Consider the following 16,772-nt stretch of genomic DNA (forward strand, 5'->3'; position numbering starts at 1 on the left):
AATAAAATGGAAGAACTCTGGACTTGCAGTCAGGAGACCTTGCATGGGTCTTTCCCCTCTTTGGACCTCAGTTTTCTGATCTGTAAAATGAAGGGGTTAGACTATATTCTCTGCGGTCTTCATCTCCTCTCCCACTGTCCTCAGTGAGTCTAGGATTCTGTCCCCTTTTGCTGTTAGTTCACTGTGCCCATCACGAACAAGCAAGCATGTCTTCTTTGGAAGCTCTTTTTGATGGAGTGAACTAAGCAGTAGCATAGGACACTTGTTGCTGACCCTAGGACTGGAATTCTTTTTGAGTTTAAGTATGTGAACAGAATGAAGAGCCCTGCAGATATGGTTCCTAATCTGATGATTTTAAAATTAAAGTCAGGATTCGTACCTTCAGTTCTCATGAGGATTTCTTTGGAAATTCTTTCACAGACCAGGTCGGGGGAATGTTATAGGGAAAATGAAACTTTGTTACTTTAGAATTGTGGGAGGCTTAGATGACTTCTGAGATTCTTTTTAGCACGTTGAAACTATGAAATTGTGATCATTTTGACCGGGTAGAATTGAAGTTTATCTTTGTGCAATTGGGGGGAGGGGAGGGGAGTGCTGACAGATTTTTTTGTGGAAATAGTGTAAATGAAATTTCATAGTGGCTGTCTTACCTAAGGGGCAGCTAGATGGTGCAGGGGATAAAATGCTAGATCTGGAGTCAGGAAGATTCATCTTCCTGAGTTCAAATCTAGTCTCAGATATTTAATTAGCTATGTGACCCTGAGCAAGTCATTTAACCCTTTTTGCCTCAGTTTCCTCATCTATCAAATGAACTGGAGAAGGAAACTGAGGCAAACAGGGTTAAGTGACACTCTAGTATCTTTGCCAAAGGATCATAAAGAATAATACATGAATGAAAAACGACTGAATAACACATCTTTCCTAAAGAAGAAAATAAACCAGTTAAAGGCACATCAGTAGTATTCATTTGTAAAGAATGTGCTAGTTACACATCATTTTTCATTGAAGCAAACCCTAAGGGCCTCTCCTAGCATCTGTATAATTTAATATATTTACCATAAAATAATAAAACCTCTGTCTCTTCGCTAACATTTTACATAACTCAGGATGGCCCTTGCCATCCCTTCCACATTACTTCCTAGTTAATGAAGACTGTGACTCAATTTGTGAAAGCTTCTTAAGCTCCTTAGGGAGAAAGCACTCCATAAATAGTGGTCTTGGTCACTATGATACTAACCAGCTGTGTGACTTTGGACAAGTCACTTCTGCTCTCCCTCAGCTTCCTCGTTGACCTAAAGGTTTTGGACTAATTAATTGTAATGTCTAAAATTTGGCAATAGTCTTCCTAAAATTGTGCCTACTAAATAATATGGCTTATGGTAAACAAACATGGAACCTGTACATCCAAATGAGAATTGCTTCCAAGGGTGCTACCATTTTTCAGAACTTTGTGGAAACTTACCAGAAGAGTAAATTTAGAACTTGAAATAGAAACATAGAACTTGGCCTTGGCAATTCACTTCACTCAATCGTGGATTAGAGGATTTTAAAGCTGGATGGGATGTTAGAGGTCATTTAATTAACCCTGACGTTTTATAACTGAAGAAACTGAGGTGAAGTGAATTGCCATAGGTCACACAAGTGGCAAATGGCAAAACCAGGTTTAAAACCAGAGTCTCCTAATGCCAGAGCCAGCACTCCTCTGGGACACCTTGCTGCCTTTTGGGTTTGTTTTTTTTTTTTTCAGCTGATCCAGAAACTGAGAGACCTCCCTGAAAGCAGGGTCTGTGTCTCCTAACTTTATAAGCCAAATACATGGCCTGGGACCTTGTATATAGGTGCCTAATGTTTATATTTTGAATGAAGAGAAAGAAATTGAGTCACCGAGGAGCACACAAGTAGTGATAGACCCAAGACTAGAATCCAGGTCTCTTGACTCCTAGTAAAGTATTCTTTCTATTTCCAAAAAATAGCTGAGCAGCAGCAATAAATTCAAGTGAGCAGACCTTTGACCTTTGGATCAGATTGGAAGGCAAGCCAATGCCAAAGCCATCCCATGTCATTAAGGGTCAGTACTGTTCTTGAAGACTTCCTAGAATGGAAATTCCATAGCGTCCACTAAAACATGTCTCCTAAGTTAAACTACACTCATTTAGTACCTAAAACTAAGCTGTCAGCCTAGGGTAATGATCTAGATCTCAGAGGTGGCAGTGACACTCCCATATTTCTCTCTCACCTGTTTGTTTGCTCCCTCTCTTTCCTCTACCCCAAGCACTGACCATTTCTGTCTCAAGACTTGCTTCCACAAGCCCATGTTGTGGTGATGCCAGCACTGTTATGAGTTCTTCAACGTGAGGGAGATTAATCTATGTACTAGCCACAGTTTTGATAGGGCCTTTGTAGTTGGTTTCACATTAAAAAAGGCCTATGGGGGAAAATACATTATCTTCATTTCCCTGGCCTTGAGCATTATGTGATAAGCAGATGGCACAGATTGCTTGCTCTGTGAAATCTGCTATAGTAGTTGTAGGGCTTGGGGAAAGATGAAACCCATGGCTTCTTGAAGAACAGGAGGCAGCGTAATATGTGGAGGGAGGATTGCTGACCTCAGAGCTGCTTAATAATGATAACCCTGGAGTTGTAGCTCTGCCACAATGGTGGGACCTTATACAAGTAACTCCATCTCTGTGAGCCTCCGTTTCTCCATCTTCAACATGAGGAGTTAATCTTCAAGATCCTTTCCAGCTTTAACATGTTATCTCCATAAGCTCTTCCTGATCCGCTTCCTTGCAGCCTACCTCTCCATTCTACCCTGTTAGCAGCAAAGAAAGGGAACTTGCTGCCACCCAAATCAGGTTTTTTCTGCCCAATTAGCATTGGCCAAGAGAGTTAGGAGATACCACTTAGTCTGTCCTGTGGGATAAAAGGTAGACTGGGGAGGGTTCATTGACTCTGTAGTGACAAATGAGCTGAGGAGTTAGCTTGCTATACCCTAGAAAGATGACTACCTTTAGAATAAGGGAGTGTGGGTCTGAACCCCACCTCTTCTATCACTACCCCTATGATCTGGGACAATGCGTCTCACCTCTCAGGGCTTCCATTTCCTTAACTGTGTAAAATAAGAGGGTTGGGCTTTAGTGACCTCTGAATTAGGAAGGTCCTCTTTGGGAACTCAGTACTGCATCTTAAGTTGTAGTATACTAACTGTTACCTAGTAGTTTAAAGTTTACAGAGCTGTGAGGGCTCACAGCACATGCTATGTTATTTACTAGACTGAAGAAATGTAAGGACATTACAGGTTTCCTAAACCTTAATTAATTTCTTTTCACAAACCTCACCAAATTCTTATACCTGAATTCCAGTGTTGTTCCACACTAGCAAGCAGGATTTTTTTTTTCCTTTGGTATAACAGGAATTGTCTGGCCACAGTTACAGTGAATTCAGTTTTCTTATCTGTAAAAATAAGGAAATTAGACTAGACAATCCCTAGCGTCATTTTTAAGTCTCAAGCCTGTAACATGTTTTTCTTTATCTGTCCTTTGTCTTCAACCAGTCTTATATTGGGTGAGCTCAGGGTTACTTAGAAAATACTATCCCCATCTACATCCTCATTATTTACCATTCTTTTAATTTCCAGAGAGCCTTTCATTCCACAGTGAAATATCATCCAGAAAATGCAAATATTCTAGGGTAATGCAGCAAGACTTGAGTTAAATCTCAGTGTAAATTTGCATCAGAGCCCTTCCTGAAAACAGGCTTTGGCAGGGGAATAGAAGACATTGTTAAAACAGGTAAGGACACTAAGTGTCTGGGGAAGGCAGAGGGAGAAAAGCAGAAAGCAATAGTTTGCCCAGAGACCCAGCCTGGGTCTGGCCACAGTATAGTGGACTCCTGACTGAAGCCTAGCAAGTATTTAGTGAAAAATTTGAACTAGGAGGAACATTATAGAGCACACTCTACCCGTACAGGAATCCCTTCTATAGTATCCCTAGCAGGTAAACAGTTACAAAGATAGGTAGCTCATTACCCATCAAACACAGTCCTATTGTTAGACAGCTTTGATTGTTAGAAAGTTTTTGTACAGAGGCATTTTTTTTAAAGCTAAATTTTTTTTTCCACAGTGACCCACTTTCTTTTCCTTTCCCCTATTCCCTCCCTCTTCCCTCCATATTGAGAAAGCAAGAAAAAGAAAGCCCCCAGTTACAAATATGTATAGTCACAGAAAACCCTGCATTGACCAGAAATATATGTCTCCGTCTGCACTCAGTCCATCATCTCTCTTTCTGGAGATGTCTCATCATAAGCTCACTGGAATTGTTGGTCATTGGATTGATCAGAGTTCCTGAGTCTTCCCAAGATATTTGTCTTGATGTGGTTGTTATTGTATAGATTGTCCTCCATGTTCTGTCTCCTTCACCCTCCCATCAGTTCGTGCAAGTCTTTACAGCACAGTAGTATTCCATCATATTCATTCACCATGACTCATTCAGTCGTTACCCATTTGATGGGCACCCCCTCAATTTCCAGTTCTTTGGCCCTGAAAAAAGAGCTACTATAAATATTTTCATAGATATGGGTTCCCTTCTTTCTTTGATCTCTTTGAGGTATAGACTATTAGTGGTATCACTGGGCCAAAGGGTGTGCATAGTTTAATAGTTTTGGGGGCATAGTTCCAAAATTGTTTTCCGGAATGGTTGAACCAGTTCACAGTTTCACCAGTAGTGCATTAATAGACCTGTTTTTCTACAACATTTGTCATTTTCCTTTTTTGTCAGCTTTGATAATCTGAACAGTGTGAGGTGGAAACTCAGAATTGTTCAATTTTACATTTCTCTAATTAGTGATTTAGAGTATTTTTTTCACATATCTGTTGATATCTTGGATTCCTTCCTCTGCCTGTTCATTTCTTTTGACCAGTTGGGGAAAGGCTTTTATTCTTACATGTGAATCAGCTATATAGTTTAGAAATTAGATCTTTATCAGAGAAACTTGCTGCAAGATTTTTCCCCCATTTACCTCTTTCCTAATTTTAGATGCATTGGTTTTATTTTTGCAAAAACTTTTAAATTTTATGTAAGTTACTGTTTTACCTTCTATAGTCCTTTCTATTTCTTGTTTTGTTATGAACTCTTCCCCTATTCAGAGATCTGAAAGGTAATTTCTTCCTTAACTTCCTTACTCCTCTCATTGATTTATGATGTCTTCTGTGTCTAAGTTACATGCCCATTTTGAGCATATCCTGGTATATACCATGTAGGGTTGAGTCTATACCTAGTTTCTGTCAGACTGCTTTCCAGTTTTCCTAATGGTTTTTATCCAGTTTTCCTAAAAGTTTTTGTCATTTAGTGACCTCTTGCCTCAGTAGCTGAGATCTTTGGATTTATCAGACCCTAAAGCTACTGTGCTTATTTGATTCTCCATGTACTATCCCTGAACTTTTCTACTCACAACCAGAGAGGCACATGTGGACTCACTTTCCTCCCACTGATTCTCATTCCACCCTCTGAGATGGCACCGTATAAGTCTGTTTTTTCTTTCATATTGCAACCTTTTAGACAGTAATCATTTCTTGGCTAAATCTTCTCTTCAGGTTCATCTATTTTTGTCAGTATTTCTTATATGGAATTTTCTCATTCAGGAGTTTCAGAACTTAGTTTTTCCTCTATAATTAGTGTTTATGTAATCAACTTTCTAGCCTTCAGACAGCATAAAATGGTATGGCATTCTTCCCCAATTAGCTAAATTTAATACCTCCTCTACCAGGGTGGTATAATGGAAAGAGCATTGAGCTTGAAGTCAGAAGACCTAGGTTTCAGACAACAACTGTAGTAACAACTCACAAGCACCCATATAACACCCTTAGATATGTTACCTGTGAGGTAGGAGCTATTATCTTCATTGTACAGATGAGAAAACTGATACTGAGAGGTTCAGTGATTTGCCCCAGGTCATATAGCTGGTAAATGTCTCAGGATTTGAACTCTGGTACTTGTACCTCCAGGCTCAGCACTCTCATTCATATCTCTAAACTGGGGATAATAGTACTTTACCACCCACCTCACTCTGGTGGTTGTAAGGATTCAGTAAGATAACAGATAACAGAACCATAGCACACTCAGGCTCAGAAGTACGCTTCAGCCCAGTGGCTTGCAAGGTCCCCTTGACCTTGCTATGATTTCTGCAGATTCTGTAAATGGAGGCCTTGCTGAGCTCTGGAATGTTGGAGGTGGGAGGGGTCATGACCCCAAGCTGCCCTCCAGTGGACAGACTCTGAGCAACCCTGGGGTTTTGGTTTTTTTTCAGAATAACAGTAGTTACTGTGTATGTAAACAGTAGTTTACATTTATATGTACTCTTATTTGATTCCCACAACAGCTCTGTGGCCCACATAGCTCAAGAAATGGTGTTCTCATTGTATAGCTGAAGAAGGTGAGGTGATTTGCCAGAGTGCACGTAGCTAATAAGTGAGACAACCCATTTTTGAACTCAGGATTTTGACTCCTGCTGCATAGTACTGAAGTGGCAGGCTGTACAAATTGTGATGTGTTTATTATTAAAGTATACTTAGTACATAAGTCTATGAGCTATAAAATAAGGGTAATTGGTTATCTTACTGTTTGCATCTTATGCAAATAATACTAACGATGATTCTTAAAAATTAATGCTTTTGTCTGGTTGTCCTTTGACAGTCAGAGACAAGCATTTAAATAGTGTGCTGTGATGGAAACTTTGACTGTCTTTTATCATCTACCATTGACTCCTTGATGATCAGACACTTTGAGACTTCAGTCTTTTCTCCTTAATCAGATCTTCTACCAGAATTTCCCCCAAGTCATCTCTCCCTCTACCATCCTCTTCCTTAAGACAAAACAGAAAACAGTGGCACAGCTACCAGCCATTCATTCAGCTATGAGGGAAAACTGAGTAATTAGTTCCCAAAGCTCAGTGAATATACTTTTCTGAGATAAAAATATCAGAAACATAATTGGATCCCTTCCTTATTGTCCCTGCCCTTAAGAAGCTTAAAGTGTTTTATTTGCCTGTGTATTTCCCTTAACATGAAGTACAGTGGGTTGCATATGGTAGAGGCTAAATAATGAATGAATTGTAGCTCAGCTTTTAGAATGCCTCCAGAAATACACAGAATTTTTATAAGGAATTGGTAAGTTCATAAGTAGATGTTAGTTTGTTTCCCAACGATAAAGGTTTTGAAAAAGAAAACAAAAATTATATCAATTGAAAAATTGTTCAGACTCAGAAATGCAAAATGAAATATCCTTGAAGTATTGTCTGCCAATCTGGAATTACACAATGAGTTACAAAAGTCAATAATAGCCTTTGACCCAAACCTTTGACCCTGTCCTAAAGATGTTGGGGGAGGAAGGGAACTAGTCATAAAAATATTCATAACTTCTTTTCTGTATAATGGTAAAATATTATAAACCTCCTGTTTGTCCAACAGTGAACAGATTGTTAATGTTATTGTTATTGCATGACATGTTAAGAAATGAAGTATGAAAAGACTTGCATTGTGTCACAAAACGAAGAGAGTGGAATTAATAGAAAAAATAAACACATTTACTGCTATTAAAAACAACATTAGGAGGGAATACAGAGTTAAAGGGTGATAGTTTGTTTTTATTTTTTTCTATTGTCTTTATTTTTCAGGAAAATTTTTTAATGTATGTCTTTTTTGTTTAGTTACATAATTCAGACCAGTTACCTGAAGTATTCAGATACTTCATGATGTTAAATCTGTTTTTTGCTTAACTTCAGTAAATGTTTTAATTTTCTTCTCTTTTTTTGTGCATGCAAGTAATAAAAATATTTTAAAAGAGTACTTCTAAAAAATTATTTTCTTTTCACCTTAACTTTCCAGGCATTGTAGGCATGTTAGATTTTGACAATACCACAGCTTCTGAATGACTGAAGTATTTTCCTTTCCATATATCCTTTCTTTTCTTCCTACCTTCCACAAAGGTGAGACATCAAAGGCTATAGGAAGCTCACCTTCGCTTCCTCTCCTTAGGTGTTGTCATGTACTCCAGGCCTCTCTTGTGTGTCTTACTCATAATAGAGTTTTTTAAATTCTCATTTATGCTTAATTCTGCTTGGAGATCACCATTTGTATTAGATCTGAGCTGTCCACTGGCCACACTTGTGCCTAGGTATCTCTCAAAAGTCCTATGCAACTTAAGAGACTTGACAGAAGCCATTCTGAGACTTGTCTGAGTCTCACCTGACCTACCAGGTCTTCTGGAACCTGCTGTTTAGCATTTGATGGCATCATGGACTGTGAAGATCTGTCTATCAATAGCCCCTCTCTTTCCCTCCTCACCACCCTTATTTACAGTTTGTGGTCAGGTCATGTACACAGCTGGCCAGCAGCCTAGCCCTGAACTTTGAGACAGAAATGTGAACCCCTTTGACACTATTTTTTCTTGGGCTCTCTGTCTTATCTGGAGATAGTAGGCAGTGGTTGGGCCCTGTTGGAGAGCAAACAAATGGGAAGAGGTTATTAGAAGGTTCTCCTCTTTTTCCCCTACAGTCTTCCAAAGGGACTAGAGAAGGTGACTGCCCACAGTTCTCCATAATTTACATCTTCCATATTTTAAGACTTATAATGAGGGGTTATATGAAGATCACAGGCTAGAGGCATCACATTCTGCTCAGCTCATTTGATTTCCTTGAGTGGGTAAAAGGGGTCAGTGCCTAGCCTTTAAACCTTTGTTGGCCTCTTTTTGTCTCTTCAGTTAAAGAGAAGTTGCGTCTTGATCCTGACAGTGAAATCGCCACCACAGGTGTCCGAGTGTCTCTCATCTGTCCGGTAAGTCAGAGCAAAAACCCGTGTGTTGCTCTTGGCTAGAATCTAGTTTTCCCACCCCAGAGGAAACAAAGGAGGACAGTCTCCTAGTCTTTAGAGCTTCTCTCAGTTTATAGCCTGCCTCTTAGTAGGAACATTCCTAGCAGCCATTTCTGGACTTGTCTCCTAGCTTCAGTGCTGCTCTCATCCTCAGTCATTTGATTAACTCATTGGAATTGATTAAGTGTGAGACACTATAGGGTTTACAAGAAAAGACCTGGACCCTGCCCTCTGAGAACTTACAGTATAGCTGGGGGCAGGGGGTGTTGAGACAACACATGAAAGAAACAACTTGAAACAATTTAAGACTACAGTCAACTGTAAGGCTAGCTCAAGGAGTAAGTTTAGTGTTCAGAGGTTTAGAAGAGTTGGGGAAGAGGTAGGACTGAGGTTAGATACGCCTCCCCTTGAATGGTGCACTGAACCTCTATATGCTTTAGATTTCTACTGTGGTAGGAGAGGACTGGACTTCCATTCCAATTATTTCCTTCCTAACTGGTCCCTCATTTTGGGTATCTCCATGTCTGGTGTCTGGTTTATAGCTAGTAAAGATGCGACTCTCCATGCCTTGCCGGGCTGAGACTTGCGCCCACCTTCAATGCTTCGACGCAGTATTCTACCTCCAGATGAATGAGAAGAAACCTACTTGGATGTGTCCTGTGTGTGACAAACCAGCCCCCTATGACCAGCTGATAATAGATGGGTGAGTTTGGTTGGTGGGGTGTTAATGGCCTTAATTACATTGGGATTTTCTGTATTTGTACTAATAGCGCTAGTAGAGTTCCTCAGTTTTACATTTTAACTATCCTTGTTGGTTTTAGATGTGAAAGGATGTGCCAGGACCAGTTACTTCTTCTTCCTTCTTACCCACGTCACTAAAATCTTAATAGAACTGACCTTATTCCAGCCATATAAATGGTGTGGTGAGAATACATGATTCATGAGTCTAAGGACATCAGTTTGAATACTTAGTTTGATATTTCCAAACTTAACTGACCTTAAGCAAGTTTTACTATCTCCAAATTCCTCCTCCATTAAATAAAAGCTGAATTAGATGGTTGATTCTTTTAGTTCTAAATTCTGTGACCAGCCTTCACTGTGGCATTACAAGGGAACACATGGTCTATGGCCTAGAAACATAAGTTATAGTTCAATTCAGTTTTATGAACATTTATTAAGCACCTAATATGTGCAAGATCCTAGAGCTACAGAGACAAAAAGGAAGTGGTCTCTGTCCTCAAAGAACTAATATTATACTTGTGGAATGTACCCAGACAAGTTAACCCAGAGAGAGAGAGAGAGAAAGAGTGTGTGTGTGTGTGTGTGTGTGTGTGTGTGTGTGTGTGTGTGTGTGAATTTCAAGAGAGAATCAAAACAGGGATGGTGTAAAAGGTGAAGGTAGTATGAGAGCCAGATTTTTCAAGAAGTAAGAGGCCTCTTAAAATGTGAAGAAAAGCATTCCAGACATGGAGGATCACGCACATATTCAAGGGCCTAGTGATGGAAGATGGAAAATTGCAGATGGGAAAAAAGCAACAAAGAGGGAGCTCCTGTAGCTTCTTGAGCAGGGAATGGTGTGGTCAGATGTGCACTTTAGGAGGATTCTTTTGACAGCTCTGTGAAGGATTGATCAGAGATGGGAGAGACTGGAAGCAGATAAATTGAGGATAATGTTGTATTAATTTAGGCAGGAAGTGAAATTCTAAACTAGAGAGCACTGTATAGGAGTGGAGAGAAGTTGTATAGACGTAGAAGTTGTGGAGATAGAATCATAAAGAATTAGCAGGTGATTAAGTATATATGGCAGGGGTAGGACAGCTAGGTGGTGCAGTGGATAGAGCCCCAGTGAAGGAGTCAGGAGGATCTGAGTTCAAAATCTCACCTCAGACACTTGACACTCACTAGCTGCGTAACCTTGGGCAAGTCACTTAATTCTAATTGCCTCATCCTGGGTCATCTCCAGTCATCCTGATGAATATCTGGTCACAGGATTCAGATGGCTCTGGAGGAGAAGTGAGGCTAGTGACCTGCACAGCCCTCTGTCACTCGAAACAAAGTCAAGTGCAAGTCATGTCATAGTTTCTCTGATGGCATGGTCTTCTTCGGCAACGGAGGACAAATGCATGCACACATGCGCACACACATGCACACACATGCAGCGGGAGTGGGGTTAAGAGAAACTTGGATAAATAGAAGGATGGTGGTACCTTTAACAAAAATAAGGAAATTAAGAGGAGGTGTAAGGGCATGGCAGGGAAAGAACAATTTCTTTTTTGGACACATTGAGTTTGAAACTGCCTGCAGGGCATCCATCCAGGTAGAGATTTCCACTAGTCACTTGTTAACTTGGGAAAGTAATTAGGACTTGGTATAAAATTTGGCAATCCCTTGCACTAGAGATGATTGAGTCATGGGTTCTGATGATATTATCAGTAGACAGAGTGGAAAGAGAGGGAATAAGCCTCAGAGTCTATCTCTAAGGCATGCCTTTGTTCAGGGAGCTGAATGGATGGATACTGAGCTAGTACAGGTGATTTAGGAGGGGAGTGGTCAGGCAAATGGGAAGGAAAGCCAAGGAGAGCCTGTTATTCAGGCAGGGGGAGGGGGTTTAGGGGGAAGAGGGAGAAAGTGAGTGAAGGCAAGAAAGCATCCAGGAAGGGACATTGGTCTGACAGAGAGGTCAGATGGGGTGAGGCCTGAAGAAAGGCCATCAGATGTACCATTTGTAAAAACCTTGGAAATAAAAAGCATGGTTTTTGTCACAGGCTGTTGTCAGAAGCCATATTGCATGGGTTTGAGAAATTAATGGTAGAGAAAGAACTGAAGGCTGCCAGTGTAGTTCATTCTTTGTAGGACTTTCAGTGATAAGAGAGTGAAGGGTTAGAGAGACTGATAGGTTGAGGGACTGATGGGGATTGGGAAAAGGTATTTTCCTTTTATCTATTTTCAATATTCAGTGGTTTTTTTGGATCCATGTTCTCTTCCTCCTACCTCCTCCCCCTCTCCCCCTTTGAGAAAATAACAAAAACAAACCCCTGTTATAAATATTGATAGACAGAACACATTCCTACACTGGCCATGTTCCGCCCCTGATAGGTCTTAATCTGCATTCTGAGTCCATCACCTTTGTAATTGGAGTGGGTAGCACATTTCATCACAAGTCCTCTGGAATTGAGGTTAGTTATTGTGTCGTTCAAAGTTCCTAAGTCTTTGAAAGTTGTTTGTTTTTACAATACTGTTGTCATATACATTGCTTTCCTGATTCTACTCACCTCACATTGTATCAGTTCATACAAGTAGGCAAAGGTATTTAAAGGTAAATCGAGTCTTATTTTTAGGTAATAGGGCAAGAATTTATGATTAAGGAGAGATTGAAGATGGAAGAGAGGAGATGGACCCAAGAGCACAAATAAAGGGGTTTGCCTTAGGAGATAGCTAATTTCTCCACTTTTGTGGAGAAGCATCATTTTAACACCTTTTTTGGTGGTAGGAAGGCACAATAAGGGGCGTTTTTCATATTTTCATCTTTAAAACACATGTATTTATATTGCCTGAAAATTTTGTTCTTCATAACTTGACATGTTGTTGTTTCCTTGGTAAATTGTGTGACAATGAACACTCAAAGCCTCTAGACAGAAATGGTAATGATCTGTATATCTGTATCACCTTAAGGTCTATAAAATAGCTTATAACACTTCTGTGAGGTGGCTGCGTCAGGGATTATCCCTTTTGCAGGTGAGGAAACTGAGGTTGAAGGAGGTGAAGTGGCATTCCTGTGGTCACATCGTTACTGAGGTAATATACAAAGTGGCATGACTTTCATTCCTTGTCCTAGGGGACACATGTGCTTCTCTCTGCATACAGTGTGGAATATACAGTAAGTTTGAATAGAAGCTTCAAGAGGAAGGGGAGGCTTCCTAGATTGAGAAATGGAGGGCATCCAGGGCAGGAACCCACCATGAGCAAAAGCAAAAAGATAGGAAAAGTGTAGTTATTATGTGGTGAATGATGGCATTCTGTCTTTGACTCTAGGGAAAAAATGTGAACATGGGCCTGGTTCATACCAGTGTTGAAGAATACAATGATCAAGGCAGATGTCCCAGGACTCAGGAAGACATTGGGGAAAAAAGGTTGGCAATGTAGGCTAGGATCGTAATTATGAAGATTCTTTGAATTTGCACAGTGACTTAAGATCTACCAAACCTTTTTACACAGTAACTCTGCTAATATCATTATCCTCATTTTACAGATGAGGAAACTGAGGCTCAGTTACATAGTCAGTATGTAACTTAATGCATCTTAAAATTTTAAGGTGGGAGGCTCTTTGGAAATCCTAGAGTTCATCCTCTTTATTTTAGAAATAAGGAAGCTGAGATCTGAAGAGGGAAAGTGACTTGCTTCAGTTAACTCAGGGACCCAGAACAGAGGTGGGACTTCAACACAGGGCTTGTGACTCTCTCTACTGTGTGCCAAGTGCACGGAAGCACTTACCATAGAGAAGAAGTATGAGAAGGCAGGCCCTCAGTCAAGTGGAAAAGAGCCAGATGTCATAGGGCATACCTGCCATTACTGGAGGGTGGATTGCTTGAGCTCAGGAGTTCTGAGCTGCCTCAGGGGGAAGAAACTAGAGCAGGTCAGAAGTTTTGTGCCACTTAGTACCTAGGATCAGTCCTAGGAGCAGCTGCTATACTTCTGACTTGGGTGTGATAGGAAGACCATCTCAAAGAAACAAAAGTTGTGAACCATGGTACATAAAACTAAACAATATATGATGAAATGCTGGCTGGTAGAATATATAGGCTGTGATACAGGGGCCTAAGGTGGGAGAGGAGATAATTACATAGGGTGGAGCAGTCAGGTCAAGCTTCACAGAAGAGATGAGCCTTGATCTGAGTCTTGAAGGATAGGCAGAATTTGGGTAGAAAATGGGGGATGGAACACCCTGACTAGAGCTATGAGGATAGGAGCAAACCTGACCTGTGTGAGGATCAATGCTGGGATGTGACTGTTCCTTGCCAGCAAGCCAAGTGAGATGGTTCTTAGAATGAAGGAATTGATGACTGATCTTCCAGGCCACCTTGTTCTTTCTGGTCCAGCTACCATATTACCTTTGACTGTTGGCCATTTAAAGAATGCCACACTTCCTCTCTGCTTTGGCCTTCCCCTAAGGCCAGAATTTTGGACTGGAAGTTAGAAGACCAGGCCTCTGATCTTGTATCACTCTCTGTATGACCCAGAGGCATGTAAGACAATGGAATCTGTATCCAACAGACATTCTTCACAAAGTGGAATCTTCACAGATTCATTTTCTAAACAGATGAAAAATTAACCATGATAAATGTAAAGTCTTACTTTACATTTATCAGAATGTTCAGAAAATCAGCTCTATGAGTACAGGAATGATGACTAGATGTCAGTTCATGTCAAAAAAAAAATAAGAATTGGGGCTTGTGGTAGAGTTGAGATTCAACGTGACCTGGCAACTAAAAAGCTCATGTGATTTAGGCCACATTAATAGAAGTCCAGTGTCAAGGAAAGAAGACATGATCAAAAAGCATTGTCAATTTCTGAGTGCCATATTTTAAGGATATTTTGACCAGCTGGACTGCATCCATAGGAAGGTGGACTTGAAACTAGGCAACAAACTGGGCGTGCCTGGTCTAAACATAAAGACATGGGGTGGGCATGTTGATTTTCTTCAAGTACCTGAGTATTTGAGGCTATTAAGTACAAGGAAGAATTAACTTATTCTGCTCGGTCTCATAAGTCAGAAGTAGGAGCATTGGATGGACATGGCAGCTTTTCTCTCATTCTTAAGGGAAATCCCAGCTGTTGAAAAGTAGAATCAGCCAATCAGTCAGCAATTATGTATTAAGCCCACTTTGTGCCAGGCATTGTATGGAGATACAAATACAGAGTGAAATGGTCCCTGCTTGGGAAGGGCATGTGTCCAAATAGACATGTAAGATATATCTAGTACAAATACATGTAAAAACACATACAGTACAAGTTAACAAATATGCATATATAAAGTAGCCGTTTGGGATGGAGAACGGCAGCAGTTGGGGTTAGGAAAGTCTTTATGCAGAAGGTAGTGTTTGAGTTTCATTTTAATGGAAGAGAAGGATTCTGAAGCAGTGATTTCCCATTGAATGGAAATTTTCCAGTAGAATTTAGATAATGCCCATCAGGGATATTTTTTAAGCCTACCTCAACTACTTATTGTGGTGTGGAGATGACCTATCAACGTGTAAACTCTGGCAGGTTCTTTTCATGCTAGAAGTGCTTCAAGTCTATCATTCTAATGACCCACTGTTGAACCAGTCTAGCTAAGTACAGAAGGTTCATGACTAGTAAACCGGCCCTCAAATGATGAATTACTGGGCTCTGTCAGTACACAAACCAAAAATATGAAATGGCCCTTTGGCATTGTGACAGTGCTAGAGAGACAGCAAAGTGAACAAAGCTTGCTAAGATTTGAAGCTTTCATGAATTTAACTATTTTAAATGCAGTGTCCTTACCCAAGTAAGTCAACATACCATCAGAGGAACCAGATGAACTCAACCTCAATAGTCTTGCTACTAATAAAACCGGAAGGCAGGGTGTTTAGGGATTTTAGCTAAATGGAGGTACTACTTATGTATAGTATTCCTTAGAAAGGCAAATGAAGAATTTTACAAAGTTAATTTTATCTTGTGTCCAAAAGTAACAAGAAACATCATTTCATAGCTCATTTTGCAATGTTGATAATGAGGAAAAGCAGAAAGAAAATCTGTAGATTTTTGTGATAGATTTTTTTCTGTGTGTGATAGTTTGTGTGCCAGCATCTGTTGTAAAAGATGAAGAGATTGAGAAAATGTACAGAGAACACTGCAAAACTCTCCTGCCCTTCCTCAAAGTCAACTTATATTTTAATGTTCCAACATCAGTGCAAAAGTTAGCATAGGGGAAGATGGATGAAAAATAGGTTGTAGATCTCAGCAAAGAATTAGGAAAAAAAGGTAGGTACTCATCAACTAGGCAATAGTTACATTTCCTACATAAAAGTAATGAGTATTACTGCACCATAAAAGACAATGACTATGAAAAATTAAAAAGAAACATGGAAAGACTTAATTGAACTGTTCCAAAGTGAAGTAAGCAGGACCAGGAAAAAAACATATACAGTTATTATAATAAGGTAAATTTAACGAACAGTAAAACAAAATTCAGCATTATGTAATTATGAACAAGCTTTGACCCAGAGAAGAATTGAGAAAATGCAATTCTCTTCCTTTGTTGCTTCGCTGTGACTATGGTTGTGAAATAATGCACATGTTGTCAGATGTTTTGGTCCTTGTGTTGGTTTTGCCGAAGTAAATCATTGTCACAAAGGAGGGCGAGGTAGAAAGGGGAGGAATGTATTAAGAAATGTATGTGATATAAAAACAAAAAGCATAAGTTGAAGAAATTATTCCTCAGAGTTAAGAAATGCAAGAGGTCAAAGATTTGTAGGTAATTCAAACCTTGACTTCATGTCATGAATATAGACTATAGAATATATTGATTTCAAGAAGTCACAAAATACTGGACATGGTAAAGCACCTAGCCTAAATGTCAAAAAATGAAATTGATTGTATTTTAGCAGGAAAAAACTGATCACTGATGTGGAAATTGCTTCTAAAATAGGTATCTCTGTGCAGTCAGACTATTGTTAGAACAGATCAAAATCAATACCAAATTAGAAGGAATAAAGATAAGAAAATATGGCATACAATTAAAAGCTTCACCATGCTCTATTTAAATAAACCTTTAATGCCAAAAAGTAGGAAATAGATAAAAGACTAGGTGTCATTGTGGAGTTATCCCCATTTTCTTTGGTTAGTATTCTGACTGATATAATGCACCTGCCACAACAAGGAGGCCAAA

The 16,772-nt window shown here is 39.8% G+C and overlaps 1 protein-coding gene across 2 annotated transcripts in view; it reads left to right on the forward strand.

Annotated features, from left to right (window-relative positions):
• The window catches only part of PIAS4 (protein inhibitor of activated STAT 4), a 50,917-nt gene that overhangs the window by 22,366 nt on the left and 11,779 nt on the right, over positions 1-16,772 (forward strand). For both annotated transcript variants that reach the window (XM_072601794.1, XM_072601795.1), the window contains exons 8-9: positions 8,754-8,827; positions 9,406-9,566. In XM_072601794.1, the coding sequence (XP_072457895.1) occupies positions 8,754-8,827; positions 9,406-9,566 (235 nt within the window). The remainder of the gene's footprint in view (positions 1-8,753; positions 8,828-9,405; positions 9,567-16,772) is intronic.

The sequence above is a fragment of the Notamacropus eugenii genome, chromosome 4 (assembly GCF_028372415.1).
Source record: "Notamacropus eugenii isolate mMacEug1 chromosome 4, mMacEug1.pri_v2, whole genome shotgun sequence".
NCBI lineage: Eukaryota > Metazoa > Chordata > Mammalia > Diprotodontia > Macropodidae > Notamacropus > Notamacropus eugenii.